Source organism: Meles meles, chromosome 20 (genome assembly GCF_922984935.1).
Source record: "Meles meles chromosome 20, mMelMel3.1 paternal haplotype, whole genome shotgun sequence".
NCBI classification, from domain to species: domain Eukaryota; kingdom Metazoa; phylum Chordata; class Mammalia; order Carnivora; family Mustelidae; genus Meles; species Meles meles.
Genome location: NC_060085.1, coordinates 55,624,966 through 55,639,540, shown reverse-complemented (window position 1 = coordinate 55,639,540; position 14,575 = coordinate 55,624,966). Strand labels below are relative to the sequence as shown.

The window sequence follows — 14,575 nt, the reverse complement described above, 5'->3', positions numbered from 1 at the left end:
TCTTCATCTCTTTTTTCCCCCAGTTATAGTGGGATTCAGCCAGTGTTCTCAGGGTTACAGGCCTTGATGAATTTTTCTTTGCAGACTAACCCTTTTGTTCCAGAGGGAGATTGGAGGAACTAGGTCTGGGCTGATGGGCATTGCCTGTTCTACTCTTCTGGCTCCATAGGGGTGAGTGACGGCAAGGTTGAGGAGTTTTTCTGCATTATCTCAGATCCCCCCTGCATTAAAGATTCTTTTCGGGTTCTTGGAGAAAAAGCCTCAGGTGGAAACTCTCTTACCATTGTACTCACCAGGGGCTTTACACTCTCATGTTAGCCCACATTCAGTATTAAGCCGTTTATCAAAATTTGCGGTTTAAGTCCTCCTAACTCCATGCTCTTGGGACAGTATTTCCTTTAGTCAGAAAGAAAGCTTTCCCTCCAGGGTTTTAGTTTGTGCAGCCTCTGTGTTGCTCCCTGTTGTATTTTTAAAGTGTATGTATGTAAGTATGTATATTTTTTTGAGTGTAGTTGACATACAGTGTTAAATTATTTTTAGGTGTACAGTTTAGTGATTTGACAAGTTTATGTATTATGCTACATTGACCACAAGTGTAACTACCATCTGTCTCATTACATCGCTATTACAGTGTCATTGACTGTATCCTTATACTGTCCTTTTATTTCTGTGCCTTATTCCCTAACTGGAAGCCTGTATTTCCCTCTCCCCTCTCAAGCATTTTGTCCAACCTCCTATCCCTGCTGTATTGCCTAAAGGTTGGATCAGAAAATGGAGGGTGGAGGGGGGAGTGTGAATCTTTCCCTTCGCTGAACATTAGGAATCCACATTGTGGTCAGAGAATGACTTGTGAAACTTACCTTAGGGCTCAGTATATGATCAGTTTTGATAAATGATCTCTCAGTACTCAATATTTATTTCCGCATTTACTTGGTAGTGTAGGTTTGGTTAATCATGCTATTCAAATCTCTATTTTTATCCTTTTCTTCCCTCTCTCTGGGTCATTTGTTCTGTCAGCTACTGGTATTCTGACAGCTACTGGTATTAAAAGTTGCCTTATTATGATTATATTGATATTTTTTACTACTTGTAATTCTGCCAACTTTCACTTTATATATTTGAAGGCTATGTTACTGCATGTATACAAATTTTAATTTGTTATATCTTACTGATAAGTTATACATTGAATCCTACAAATGCTTTTTTACATTAGAGTCTACTTTAGTAGTATTAATATGGCTAGAGAGGCTTTCCTTTTTTGTATGACCTTTCCATACTTTTCTTTTTTTTTAAGATTTTATTTATTTATTTCACAGAGAGAGAGAGAGATCACAAGTAGGTAGAGAGGCAGGCAGAGAAAGAGGAGGAAGCAGGCTCCCTGCTGAGCAGAGAGCCCAATGCGGGGCTCATCCCAGGACCCTGAGATCATGACCTGAGCTGAAGGCAGAGGCTTTAACCTTAACACTGAGCCACCCAGGCGCCCCATCCATACTTTTCATTTTTAACTGTTTTCTATCTTTGTGTCCTAGGTGTGATTCTTGTGAACACCATAATAGTTGAATTTTGTTCTTTATTAGTGTAATTATTTTTATCTTTTGATCTGATTGCATTAGTGTAATTACTGGAATATTTGGGTTTAGATTTGACCTCTTACATTTTGCTTTTTATATGTTCTACTTGTTCTGTGATTTTTCTTTCACTCTTTTTTGCATTCATTTGGGCATTTTAATTCTATATTTTCTTTCTATTTAACATAGTAGTTAAATACTATTTTACTGTTTTTTAAATGTTTACCCTAGAGATTGAAATATGTATTTTCTTCTTTTTAAAAAAATGTTTATTTTTCAATACATAATAATAGTCATAAGACACAGAATTCAAAAGGTACAAAAGATTATATGATAGGAAGTCCTGCCTCATGTTGACCCACCAGCCACTCCATTCTTCAGCTGCCTCAGGAAATGTGTATCCACAAGTACAGTCATCTAGCCTCCCTTTTTTTTTTTTAAAGATTTATTTATTTATTTTAGAGAGAGAGTTCAGGTGTGGGTGTGCACAAGCAGGGGGAGAGGAAGAAGCAGGCTCCCTGAGAAACAGGGAGCCCAATGCAGGGCTTGATCCCAGGACGCTGGGATCATGACTTGAGTCAAAGGCAGACAGACACTCAACTGAGCCACCCAGGTACCCCCATCTTCCACTTTACTGGCTCCCAAACATACTGTGTTTACTGGTTTTCCAGCTGGGAGTCTTGGTCCCTGCTTATTCATCTTCTCAACTTTGAAAGCTCAGTTTAAGCCTCTTTCTCTTTTTTTTTTTTTTTTAAAGATTTTATTTTTATTTATTTGACACAGAGAGAGAGATCACAAGTAGGCAGAGAGGCAGGCAGAGAGAGAGGAGGAAGCAGGCTCCCTGCGGACCCTGAGATCATGACCTGAGCCGAAGGCAGCAGCTTAATCCACTGAGCCACCCAGGCGCCCCAAGCCTCTTTCTCTTAATGAAGCTTTCCCAAACAAATATAATCTTAACTGATCTTCTAATGGTAATTGCAGTTTTCCTTATACCTTTTAGCTTTAATGATATTCTTTTGTGCTATTTTCCTTAAGTTTCAAGTATGTAAATTTTACTTTCTGTCCCAGATTGTGAGTTCCTTGAGGGCAGGATGATATGCTTTCATTTGTGTAATGCTAAGCACATAGCAGATACCCCCAAATACTTGTCTAATTAAATTGCCTCTCTGATAGTGGCTGTGTCAGATCATTTTCCACAAAAATTTGAATTCTTATGCCTCCTGATTCTCAGTTGTTCATGGTAGTTACAGTTTTCAGAGTTCGTTTTGAATGCAAAATTGCAGATATAGAATTGCAAGGTACTTGAAAAAATGCTTGCATATAATTTGAGTCTTGTTTATGTACTTGCTTTGCATTTCATGTTACTTGAAGATTAGAATTAATAGCCATTCCTAATTCAGTATCATAGTGTAAATCTATTCATTGCTACTTAATGACATGTGTACTTCCTTAAGTACTAACAAGTTAACACTCTTTTTTCTAAAATATCTTCTGTTATTTATAGTTTTTCTTGATTATATTTTCAAAAAATTAGAGAATACTGAAAAATACTAGAAAAAATGACCCTACACCTACCAGTGAGAGATAAATGTTAACATTTGTTATACATCAACTCATTTTTTTCTATGTAAATATAATAGCTTCTCCCCACCCAGTTTTTCAATTTATAATTCTTAATGTTTGCTTTTCAGCTTGTCCTAAAAGGATTCCTGTACACCTTAGAAGTGCTTGAGGAAGAGTGATAAAGGCAAGTATATAACTCTTAATGGTTAGTAAAATAACTTGGTTCATAGACCACCACACCCCCACCACTGCCCCTGGCTCCCTGCGCTGGAAACGGGCTAATAAATCCTTTCCCTCTTGGGGGAAAAAAAAGAAAAAAAGGCTTTGATCACCTTATCAAAAGAAAAAAAAAAACATAATTTGTATATAATTTGAATGGTTTTCTAGAGAACCCTCCTAAACATTTGCCAGACTTTTAAAACAATTTTTAAACTTATCTCTGATATTCATTCAGAGTAGCTTGTTTCTTGGCTGTGAAGTAATGGTGTAATATGTCTTCGGTGAAACTGTTGTAGAAAAATTATTAAAAATTCTGAGAATTTAACAAAGTTCTCTGAAATGCCTTCTCTGTAAGTAGCTAGCTACCTTTTCTTTTTCCTACTTTGTACTCCTTCCCCTTGTCCCCTTTTTTCCCCATACCCTTTTGCTCCCTTTTTCTAGTTTACTTGTAAGAACTTTAAGAACTTTACTTTTCAGAGAAGCTGAGTGAATAAAAGAGAAGCCAACATTTCTTACGGAAACACACTTAACTGTGCAGTTGAATTTGTTTGTATTAAACCAGGTATCTCAATATATTATTTGGAGAGTTGTATAAACTGTGCAACTGTTTACTCATTTGAATTTGCTATCTTAAAGAAGAAAATAGGAGTCCTATTTTTTTCAAAATGGGTATTTATTATTAAAAAAATTATAAAAACTGACTTTTTATTACTCAAATTATGAAAATTTTAAAATCATTTGTTTCAAGCCTCCAAAAAAGTGTGCTCTGTCTTTAGTCTTCAGTGGCGATACATTTTGATGATATAGAAAATAACTCACAAGCATTCCACAGAACTTTGTTAGAATGTACAATGATATGACAGAAGCCCTAAAGGGATTAAAAAAAATTTTCAAGTAAGTATTCCTGAAGTTAATATAAATGGGTTACAGAATAGTTAACATCCGTGTGTAATTTTGCAAAGCAAAAATGATTAGTTTGTATGTCTGCATTTTGTTCCAGTCTTTCCAAAACACTTTTAAATGCAAAACCTGACAATTTTCCAGTTACCTGAAACTTCAGATATCTTCGAAAAACTGTGAAAAGCAGTATCATTTAAATAGTGGTTAACTGACGGGTGTATATGCAACTGACAACAAGCACCGTCACTGTGACTCAGGCAGGTCAGAGCCCCCAGCTGAAGATCCACAGCAGAACCAGAGGCAGCCTCTCTGACAGTTAAAACAAAAAGGGCCATGAGAAGTGGGTATGCAGCTCAGGGACATCCACGTGCTTGCTCGTGGAGGAAAAGGGTCAAAATTAAAGGGGCCTTCCTTAGGAGACCTAAAAAATTCTGGCATTACTGAATTCATTCAGTGCTTGCATTCTTACTGTCAGCAATTTTTTAGTTAATTATTACATCATCACTGGTATTTTGAGCACAGTATTTCATGTTCCTTAATATTTGGCGTATTGTTGAAAGGTAATCTTAAAGCTTTTCTGTTGGCCTACAGACAATTTCAGCAAGCTTCAAAATTTTGACCATATTTCTCGTTTGTATTGATATCAGAGCAATAATGTAGATGTACATTGTAGTGTAGTGTAGTGTACAATGTAGTGTAAGTACTAGTACATCGTAGAGGCAATGCAACAGGTTGTTTGTTTTTCAAAATTCTTATCTTACAACTTGATATTTAAAGCTCAATTTAGGTTTCTTTAGGGTTCCATGCTAAGTAAGCCTCTGCTGGTTAGTATAATTAAGGAATATCTTGGCTTTACAAATCCCAGAATTCATTACTTTTCTAATATATAACCTTTGCAGCTGTATAGATGGCCTGTGTAAGCTTTGACTTGACACCCTCTTTCGAGGTTTTCCTAGGAATTCTGGCATTTTTCGTTTGTAATCAATCATCACTTTCATTTACTTGAAAATAAAAATGATGTACAAATGCTAGTGAAATCTCAAATGAAGTTATTGATAATTAAAATATACTATGTTTTCCTTTTTTAAAATAAGAAGCTTGATACGTTTATAACACTGCCTAAAGAAACAAGTTTACTGATAAAAACTTTATATATGAGACAAGTAGGTCATTTGGTTTTCCAAATGGTAACCTTGATACCATTCCTTTAATCATGGTATCTTTTAATCTCATGGAGGAACTTATTTTATACTTTTTGTTTCCAAAAACAACAAAGTCAGTTGTATTGTTGAGCTAATACAATACAAATAAGGAAAATACTAAATTACTTCCTTATTATCAGTCTGCTGCTTTCACATCCTCCCATCTTCTTAGGGTCTACATTGCCCAGCACAAGAGATTAGTTACTGGATTATCTTGGTTACATAGCTCTTATTCTCTGAGGAGCTCAATGCTTTGCAGAGTGGAAGTAATTCAATAAATATTAGTCTGCTCTACGAACTCATGAGGGAAGTGAGTATAATTAAATACATGTACTTTTGGCAACATTTTTGCCCTCAAGGAGCCCCAGAAAATTCCAATAAAGACCCAGACAGTCATTAACCTAATAAGGATTAAGGGATTCTTTCTTGGTTCCCCCAATGGGAAGAGGAAAAAACAAAAGCAATGTGCAATCAGGACAAGGGTAAGAAGCCCCAGTGGTATGGCAGGATTTCAGCATGGCCACAAATAATTTGAGCAAAAGGCAGTGAAATTTCCCATTCTCTCGACTGCTACTCATTTGCTTGTTTGGGAGCAAAGAATTTTGTGATATTTGAAAAGTAGGAAGGTACTGGTGAGTGACAAATGTCTTTAAGTCTGTCACAATGTTTAATGTTCCTGAATCACGAAGAAGTCAGAAGGTGGGGAAATAGTCGAAAAAATACGGACAGCTGAGCCACAGTGATAGTACCATATACATGGTAAGAGGGTCCTCTTAGAGTAGTTACCATGAGGAAGATTCTAGCAGGTTTGCGTTTGGGGCTCCATTTCAGGACCCGGGGATCATGACCTGAGCTGAAGGCAGCCGCTAAGCCAACTGAGCCACCCAATGCCCCTCGCAGTGAACTCTTATATCTAGCTAATTGATGCCTTTTAGATGGCTACTTGGTGGCAGGGATTCGCCATATCCCCAGAACATGACCACCAGAGGGCCTCATTTGTAGTGACTTAGGCTGTTCAAAGTACTTGGTAGTGAAAGGAGTTTTAAAGCTTGTTGAACAGAAAGGTTGAGGGAAAATAGGGAAATAACTTCCTACACCATATTTTGTCCTCTCTAGCAGGTTCTGTGCATTAATACAAATTTATATATTTGCAAAAACTCAATACAAAAATACTACCTATTTCTTTCCATTAAGAAAAACCTCATCCCTACCATATTCCCCTCCTCTTTTTTTTTGCATGTGATTCCCATAACCATGGCAGTTATGTCAACTTTACATTTCTTAGTTTCAGCTTCCTTTTAATTTCCTGCGTTTAATATTGGTGTGTGGTTGCATTTTAACCTTTCTTTTTCTCTACTCTTCCATCACACCCAGTTACTGTGTTATTTCTTTGCTTTTGAAATTGTGTGGATATGTGGGAAACTTCTGTCAGAGATGATACTATTCAAAGAAAGGGATATCTTTGAATCTCTTCTTTTTTTGTAGGGTAGGGTGGGGGTGGGGACCAACTCCAGCTGACCAACACTTGTCTGTTTGAGATGTAAACTATCTTGCCTCTTGTTCCCCACCTCTGGAGTGAGTCTGAAATCTCTTTTCTGATAGCTGGTACTGAGCAAAAGCTCTAGTCTCTCCAAAGACAGATTCTGTCTGGATCATTTGCTCAGATGGTGCCAGACTGTCGTTTGTGCTTCAGCAGAGAATTCAGCTTACAAGATTTTTATTTCCATTTTCTTCTCCATAGAGCAAACGTGTCACCCCTATTTACCAGTGAACTTGATAAATATGAATGATACCAAGAAATTCCTCTTTTCCACTAAAATCCATATGCATTTGGATTAGGATATCCACTTCTCACTATTGTTCTTTGAATTTACTTTGCTGAGTTTCAACATATGGATAATTAACTGTGGTTATGAGTGAGAGGAATTAAATTGTCTCAGCTATACTGTGTCTACTGAATGGTCTGTTCCCTCTTGATTTCCCAAGTAATGGCTGTTCTGTCAACAGTTACTGTGGTTTCCATTCTAGGATGACTCCTCTAGTATCCGATTCTTCATATATTGAAACTTGTAGGGATTTTTTTTTAAACATTGCTGTTTTCATATGCTGTGTACTTGTTTCTGAGCTTTTTCTCCTATTCTAGAAAATAATCATTACCCACCATCTAGAAAACTGTCTTTTAATCTTCTGGTTAAAGATTGCTTAATGATAGTGCCTATGTGTTTGGCTAGTGGCATGTTTTTCTTTAACACTGGAGATTTTGCATGGATTTATAATAAGAGGCTCTTTTCTTTTCTTTCTTTCTTTCTTTTTTTTTTTTTAACATTAGATAGGCATGAAGCCTCCGTCTCACAGCTGCATGTGTAGTTACTGTTGAAGCAAATGCCTACCTAATTTGACAGTCTTGGTGTGTTATAAAGTTTTTGAGTTTGCAAATAAGCGTATTAAATCTACTGATGGAGCCTTCAGGCAGTGAACAGTTATATGAGGACCCTGATCCTGGAGGCAAATCCCAAGATGCAGAGGCCAGAAAGCAGACAGAATCAGAACAAAAGTTGTCTAAAATGACCCACAATGCTTTGGAGAACATTAATGTGATTGGCCAAGGCTTGAAGCATCTCTTCCAGCACCAGCGCAGGAGGTCATCAGTGTCTCCACACGATGTGCAACAAATTCAGGCAGATCCAGAACCTGAAATGGATCTGGAAAGCCAGAACGCATGTGCTGAGATTGATGGTGTCCCCACCCACCCCACAGCTCTGAATCGTGTCCTGCAGCAGATCCGAGTGCCACCCAAGATGAAGAGAGGGACGAGCTTACATAGTAGGCGGGGCAAACCAGAGGCCCCAAAGGGAAGTCCCCAAATCAACAGGAAATCTGGCCAGGAGATGGCAACTGTTATGCAGTCAGGCCGACCCAGGTCTTCATCCACAACTGATGCTCCAACCAGTTCTGCTATGATGGAAATAGCTTGTGCTGCTGCTGCTGCATGTCTGCCAGGGGATGAGGCAACTGCAGAGAGGGTAAGTCTGCTAGATTTCCTTTTTCTCCAACCTACAATTCTTCGAGCTAGGATTCTCCGCACTTAATCTTTGGTAACTAAAAAGAGATATCTCAGCAAGTATCTCAAAGTTGTGGTAAAAAATAGTTTTATTTATTTTTTTCATTAAATAAATGAGGTGATAATATTTATTCTGGCTGCGGCACCTGGGTAACTCAGTGGGTTAAGCCTTTACTTTCAGCTCAGGTCCTGGGATCGAGCCCCACATCAGGCTCTCTGATCAGCAGGGACCCTGTTTCCCCCTTTCTCTCTGCTTGCTGCTCTGCCTGCTTGTGATTTCTCTGTCTCTGTCAAAGAAATAAATAAAATCTTTTAAAAAATATTTATTCTGGCTAATGACTGGATGCTTATAATTATATTCCTGTTTGCTTCCTAACATATTGGCATATCTTATTTTACTGTTTTGCTAAAATCTTCAGTATCTTTCATGTCTTTTTTATGTTAAAAGGCTTAGTTTTATGGTAGAGGAGCAAAGATGCTTTGTTCTTGTTTTGGTTTTGCACATGATTTGACTTTCTAACATTAATGAAGGCAAGAAAAGTTCTAGAATCTGGGTTTTTCTGTGCAAAGCACAGATAGATACTAAATTGCTTGTAATTTTCATATACACTGTACCACATCATCAGCATTCAATATATATTTACATTCTGTAGCAGAGCATATGCACTCTTATACTTTTTTTAAGATTTTTAAAATTTTTTGAGAGACCATGAGTGCATGAATGGGGGGAGGGGTAGAGGGAGAGGGAAAGAATCAAGCAGACTCTGCACTGGAGCATGGAACCTGACGTGGGGCTTTATCTCATGATCTTGAGATCAGTACTTGTGCTGAGACTAAGAGTCGGATGCTCAAGCGACCGAGCTACGCAGGTGCCCCTATAATTTACTCTTCATAAACAGGTTTTTTAGGTCTGCCTGGATGGGACAACTAGGCTTAACAAATTTAGGGGAAACTCTTTTCATAAAACTTTCACTTCATGTCTTAGTTATGGTTAGTTGAGGCATATAGAAGAAATAGCTCTAGGGTTTGAAAACACGTACATGTAGTGGGGCAGGTAATGACAGTGAGTGAACTCATGTCACGTGACTTGGACAAACTGAAGAGTTTAAGTGCTGTCTAAAGGGGCAGTATCTTCTTAGCTTTACCTGATTGTTGTGATTCAGGACTATGAGCCCAGTCTTGCCAGGTCTTCTTATTTTTCAAGAGAAACTTGAAAGATAGCTTAGTACTCTCTTGATTTTTGACATATTATGGAAGTCAAACAACACATTTATGGGCCAAGTCTGCCCTATAAGTTGCCATCTTGCTGTCTTTTGGCTTTACTTTTATGTATTTCTTCAGGTTTTGATTGGTCAATTGCTTTCATTCTGTGTTTGTTTCTGGCACAGGTAAATTTATTTTACTGGACATTTTGCCTGGATCCAAATATTGAATCACATACCTTTAAACCCCTCCTGTTTAAATGTGACACTAAAAACAAGCAAACAAGTAATGGACAGTAAATCACTTCAAGAAGTTAAGCCTATCCAGATAACATATCTACCAGAATAACATAATCAGGAGACTAAAGATTCAGATCATTAAAATTCAAGGTATAAACGCAGAAAAGTAATACATAATTATGTGCATCATAGTTATCTTTGAAATAAAAAAGATATTTGGTCATTGACAAAGGACAAAAATGTTGACAGTAAAAACTAACAGTGCAACTATATAATTCGTTTTAATCTGTACCAGAGAACACGAAGACATTTTTTCACCAATATTTATTTATTTTAGGGAGAGTGAGTGAGCGAGCGAATGAGCAAGCATACTCATGCATGCTCAAGCATGGGGTAGGAGTGAGGTGCAGAGGAGAGAGAGTCAGGCAGACTCCATGCTGGGCACGGAGTTTGATGCTGAGTTGTATCTCACAACCTTGAGATCATGACCTGAGCTGAAACCAAGAGTTGGATGCTTAATGGACTGCACCACCCAGGCGTCCTTAAGAAATTTTTTTTACTAGTGATTCTGGGATTATAGACTTTTATGTTAAAGAGAAAATTATAAGTAAAGCATATTGTACGCATTTATATTGTTTGGAAAAACTTCATAGAGGGGTGCCTGTGTGGCTCAGTGGGTTAAGCGTCTGCATTCGGCTAAGGTCATGACCCCAGGGTCCTGGGATTGAACCCTGAGTTGGGGTCCCTGCTTAGTAGGGAGTCTGCTTATCCCTCCCTCCCTCTCTGTACTTGTGTCCCCTTGTCCCCATGATTTCTCTCTTCACTCTCAAATAAATAAAATCTTAAAACAACAACAACAACTTCATAGAGAGTCAAGGGAGAACATATAAAAAAATTGTTTCGGTGGTGGGTAATGGGGAGGGCACGTTTTGCATGGAGCACTGGGTGTTGTGCAAAAAGAATGAATACTGTTACGCTGAAAAAATAAATAAAATGGGAAAAAAATTGTTTCTTTAATACATGTATTTACAGTAAAACCCACCAATTTGATTTTTTAAAATTTTAATTCCAGTGTAGTTAATATACAGTATTACATTAATTTCAGGTGTACAATTTAGTGATTCAATAATTCCATATATTACTCAGTGCTAATCAAGATAAATAATTACCTTCCCCTGTTTCACCTGTACCTCCCCACCCCCCTCTGGCAACCAACTGTTCTTTATAGTTAAGAGTTTGGTTTTTTCCCCCCTTTGTTCTTTTGTTTTTTAAATTCCATGTATGAGTGAAATGATTTGCTATTTGTCTTTCTCTGACTGACTTATTTTGCTAAGCATTATCCTGTCTAGATAGTCCATGTTGTTGCAGGTGGCAAGATTTCATTCCTTTTTTTATGAGTGAATAATATTCCATCGTGTGTATATGCCATATCTTCTATATCCACTTATCAGCCTGTGGTCACTTGGGCTGCTTCCGTTACTTGGCTATTATAAATAATGCTGCAATAAACATAAGGGTGCCTATATGTTTTCAAATTAGTATTTTTGTATTCTTTGAAGAAATACCTAGGAGTGCAGTTACTGGATCCAATGGTAGTTCTATTTTTAATTACTTTAACTTAAAACCAATGCCTTAACTTTTTAAAATACAAACCTACTGATTAGGCTTCTATTCCTTTCTTGTGCTCATTGCATGGACTATAATTTCCATTTTAAAAATTTTTATAAAGTGGAGTGATAACCTGGTAACACTTGGGAAGCAGCATGGGTCAGACTCTTAGATTTTTTTTCCCCAGACTCTTAGATTTTAATAATCTCTTGAAAGCCTTGCCCACTTTAACTTCATTTTTAAAAAATTGTGCTTTTTAAAAAATGTTCTTTTCTTGAGTCTTTCCAAAGCACCTTAGGTTTCATGAAACAAGAGCCCTTTTTATACTCTTATCTTACTGATTTATATAGTACTTAATGAAACTGTTTAATTATAGTGAATATAACAAAATGATGTGGGAGTATGATGTATTTATGAAAGTGTACCAGCCATGAACATTGATTATCCTGTGAATATAAATTCTGCATATCTTTCAGAGAACATGGAGAGTTTAAGAGTGATATAGCAAGTTGATTAAGTGGAGATTAGTCTGGAGACCTACTCTGTTGTATGTTAGTAAGACAGAGTGATTGTTTCAAATTCTAAATACTGGCTTCTGGTTTTTTTTTTTTTTAAGATTTTATTTATTTGACAGACAGAGATCACAAGTAGGCAGAGAGGCAGGCAGAGAAAGAGGAGGAAAGCGGGCTCCCCACTGAGCAGAGCGCCTGACGCAGGGCTCGATCCTAGGACCCTGGCTGGGATCATGACCCGAGCCAAAAGCATAGGCTTTAACCCACAGAGCCACCCAGGCACCCCAGTGGCTTCTGTATTTTTGTGTCTTTTTTTTTTTTTTTTTTTTCTCAAATGTCTGAGGATGAAATGTTTTAATACTGGTGATAATTGTTTAAGTATGCTGATATTTCTTTTCTTTTTTTTTTTTTAAGATATATTTATTTGAGAGAGAATGAGAGAGGCAGAGAGAGAGAGAGAGCATGGGGGGTGGAGGTCAGAGGGAGAAGTGGACTTCCCACTGAGCAGGGAGCCTGATGCGGGACTCATCCGAGGAGTCCAGGATCATGAATGACCTGAGCTGAAGGCAGTCGCTTAACCAACTGAGCCACCCAGGCGTCCCAGTACACTGATATTTCTGTCCATATATGTTAACATTCTTATAGACGTGCATGTCCATGTACCTGTGTACAAACGTAACCACCTAAGACAAATGTGGAATTGATTTTCCAGTATATCTATTGTGTTTGAAAGCCACCTGCGTCTGCTTTAGCCATCTGCCACATAACCAGTCTAGTTTTCAAAGTAGTGTCTTGGCCTTTAAGCTAGATTCTTTTTTAATTGAGATTTGGGAGTACCTGTTGTTCACCTTTAAAGTTCTCCGGAGTATCTGAAAAATTTCTGATCCTAGACTCAGTGAACTTACAGTCTAGTTGGAGGAGTAGCAAACAGTATAAAACAGTATCTGGAGGCATCTGGGTGGCTCAGTTGTTAAGCATCTGCCTTCTGCTCTGGTGGTGATCCCCTGGTCCTGGGATCAAGTCCCTGGCAGGCTCCCTGCTCAGTGGGGAGCCTGCTTCCTCCTCTCTTTCTCTGCCTGCCTCTCTGCCTACTTGTGATCTCTCTCTCTGTCAAAAAAAAAAAAAAAAAAAAAAAAAAAAAAAAATCTGAAGTGAGTAGAAAGCTTAGAGGAGGAGTAAGGGGTAGCTGCATTGATTTGGATCTTACAGGAGAAATAGGATTTAGATATATGAGTACGTGGGGGATAGAAGAAAGGGTTGTTTCAGAAAGGGGAATGAACAAGGAAAATGGAATTTATCGGCAGGATAGTTAATAGAGTGGTCAAAGAAAAATTCATGTCAGCTGCCTCAGGTCCTTTTTGGAATGAGAGTATAAACTTGTCTCTCTTTTTTCTCTCATATCATCTATTCAGCATATTTGACCAACTTCTGAGTGTCTGTTTTATGCAAGGTAAATTCTGATAAATGCTGTGCTGGACACACAGGTACATAACACTTGATTCCGATCTCGTAAGATTTTTTAGAACTAGCCAAAAAGAGAATATATACAGATAGAAGAGCAAGTAATTTATGAATTTTTTTTTTAAAGATTTTATTTATTCATTTGATAGACAGAGATGACAAGCAGGCAGAGAGGCAGGCAGAGAGAGAGGGGGTAAGCAGGCTCCCTGCTGAGCAGAGAGCCCGATACGGGGCTCGATCCCAGGACCCTGGGATCATGACCCGAGCCGAAGGCAGAGGCTTTAACCCACTGAGCCACCCAGGCGCCCCTAATTTATGAATTTTTAACAAACATTTTATTTATTTATTTGAGAGAAAGAGAGAACACTCCTTGAGGGTGTGGGCAGAGGGAGAAACAGGCTCCTGCTGAGCGGGGAGGGGGAGCCAGAAGCAGGGCTTGATCTTAGGACCAGGGATCATGACCTGAGCTGAAGGCAGATGCTTAACTGACTTAGCCACCCAAGTGCCCCAGTAATTTATGAATTTTAATAAAGCACTTTAACATAAATTATCTCACTTGATCTTCTTAGTAATTCTATGAGATGGTAATGATGGTCCTTATTGTAATTAATTCACAAACTAGGAAGCATAAATGATTTCAGGGTCACATAGCTTGTAAATAAGGAGTGAAACTTTTGATTTCTATAGGCTAGTTCTCTTTCTTTTCTTTTCCTTTTTTTTTTTTTTTAAGATTTTATTTATTTATTTGACAGACAGAGATCACAAGTAGGCAGAGAGGGAGGAGGAAGCAGGCTCCCTGCTGAGCAGAGAGCCTGATGCGGGGCTCTATCCCAGGACCCTGGGATCACAGCCCGAGCCGAAGGCAGAGGCTTTTTAACCCACTGAGCCATCCAGGCTCCCCTAGTTCTCTTTCTTTAACACTCTGCTGCCCCCACATATAAGATAGGATAGAATGTGTTAAGTGCCACAGGCAATATAAAAACATGTGTTTAGGGAAGGAGTAATTAATTCTGTCCGGAGGAATCTGGGAAAGCTTTGA

At 38.1% G+C, this 14,575-nt stretch overlaps 1 protein-coding gene across 3 annotated transcripts in view; it reads left to right on the top strand.

Annotated features, from left to right (window-relative positions):
• Positions 1-14,575, top strand: part of TMCC1 (transmembrane and coiled-coil domain family 1) — a 258,137-nt gene that overhangs the window by 70,628 nt on the left and 172,934 nt on the right. For 2 of the 3 annotated variants that reach the window (XM_045990860.1, XM_045990861.1), the window contains 2 exons: positions 3,260-3,315; positions 8,210-8,475. In XM_045990860.1, coding sequence (XP_045846816.1) covers positions 8,251-8,475 — 225 coding nt within the window. In that variant the 5' untranslated portion in view covers positions 3,260-3,315; positions 8,210-8,250. Of the gene's footprint in view, positions 1-3,259; positions 3,316-7,785; positions 8,476-14,575 lie in introns of those variants that run through there. The other variant, XM_045990859.1, reaches the window with a different exon arrangement.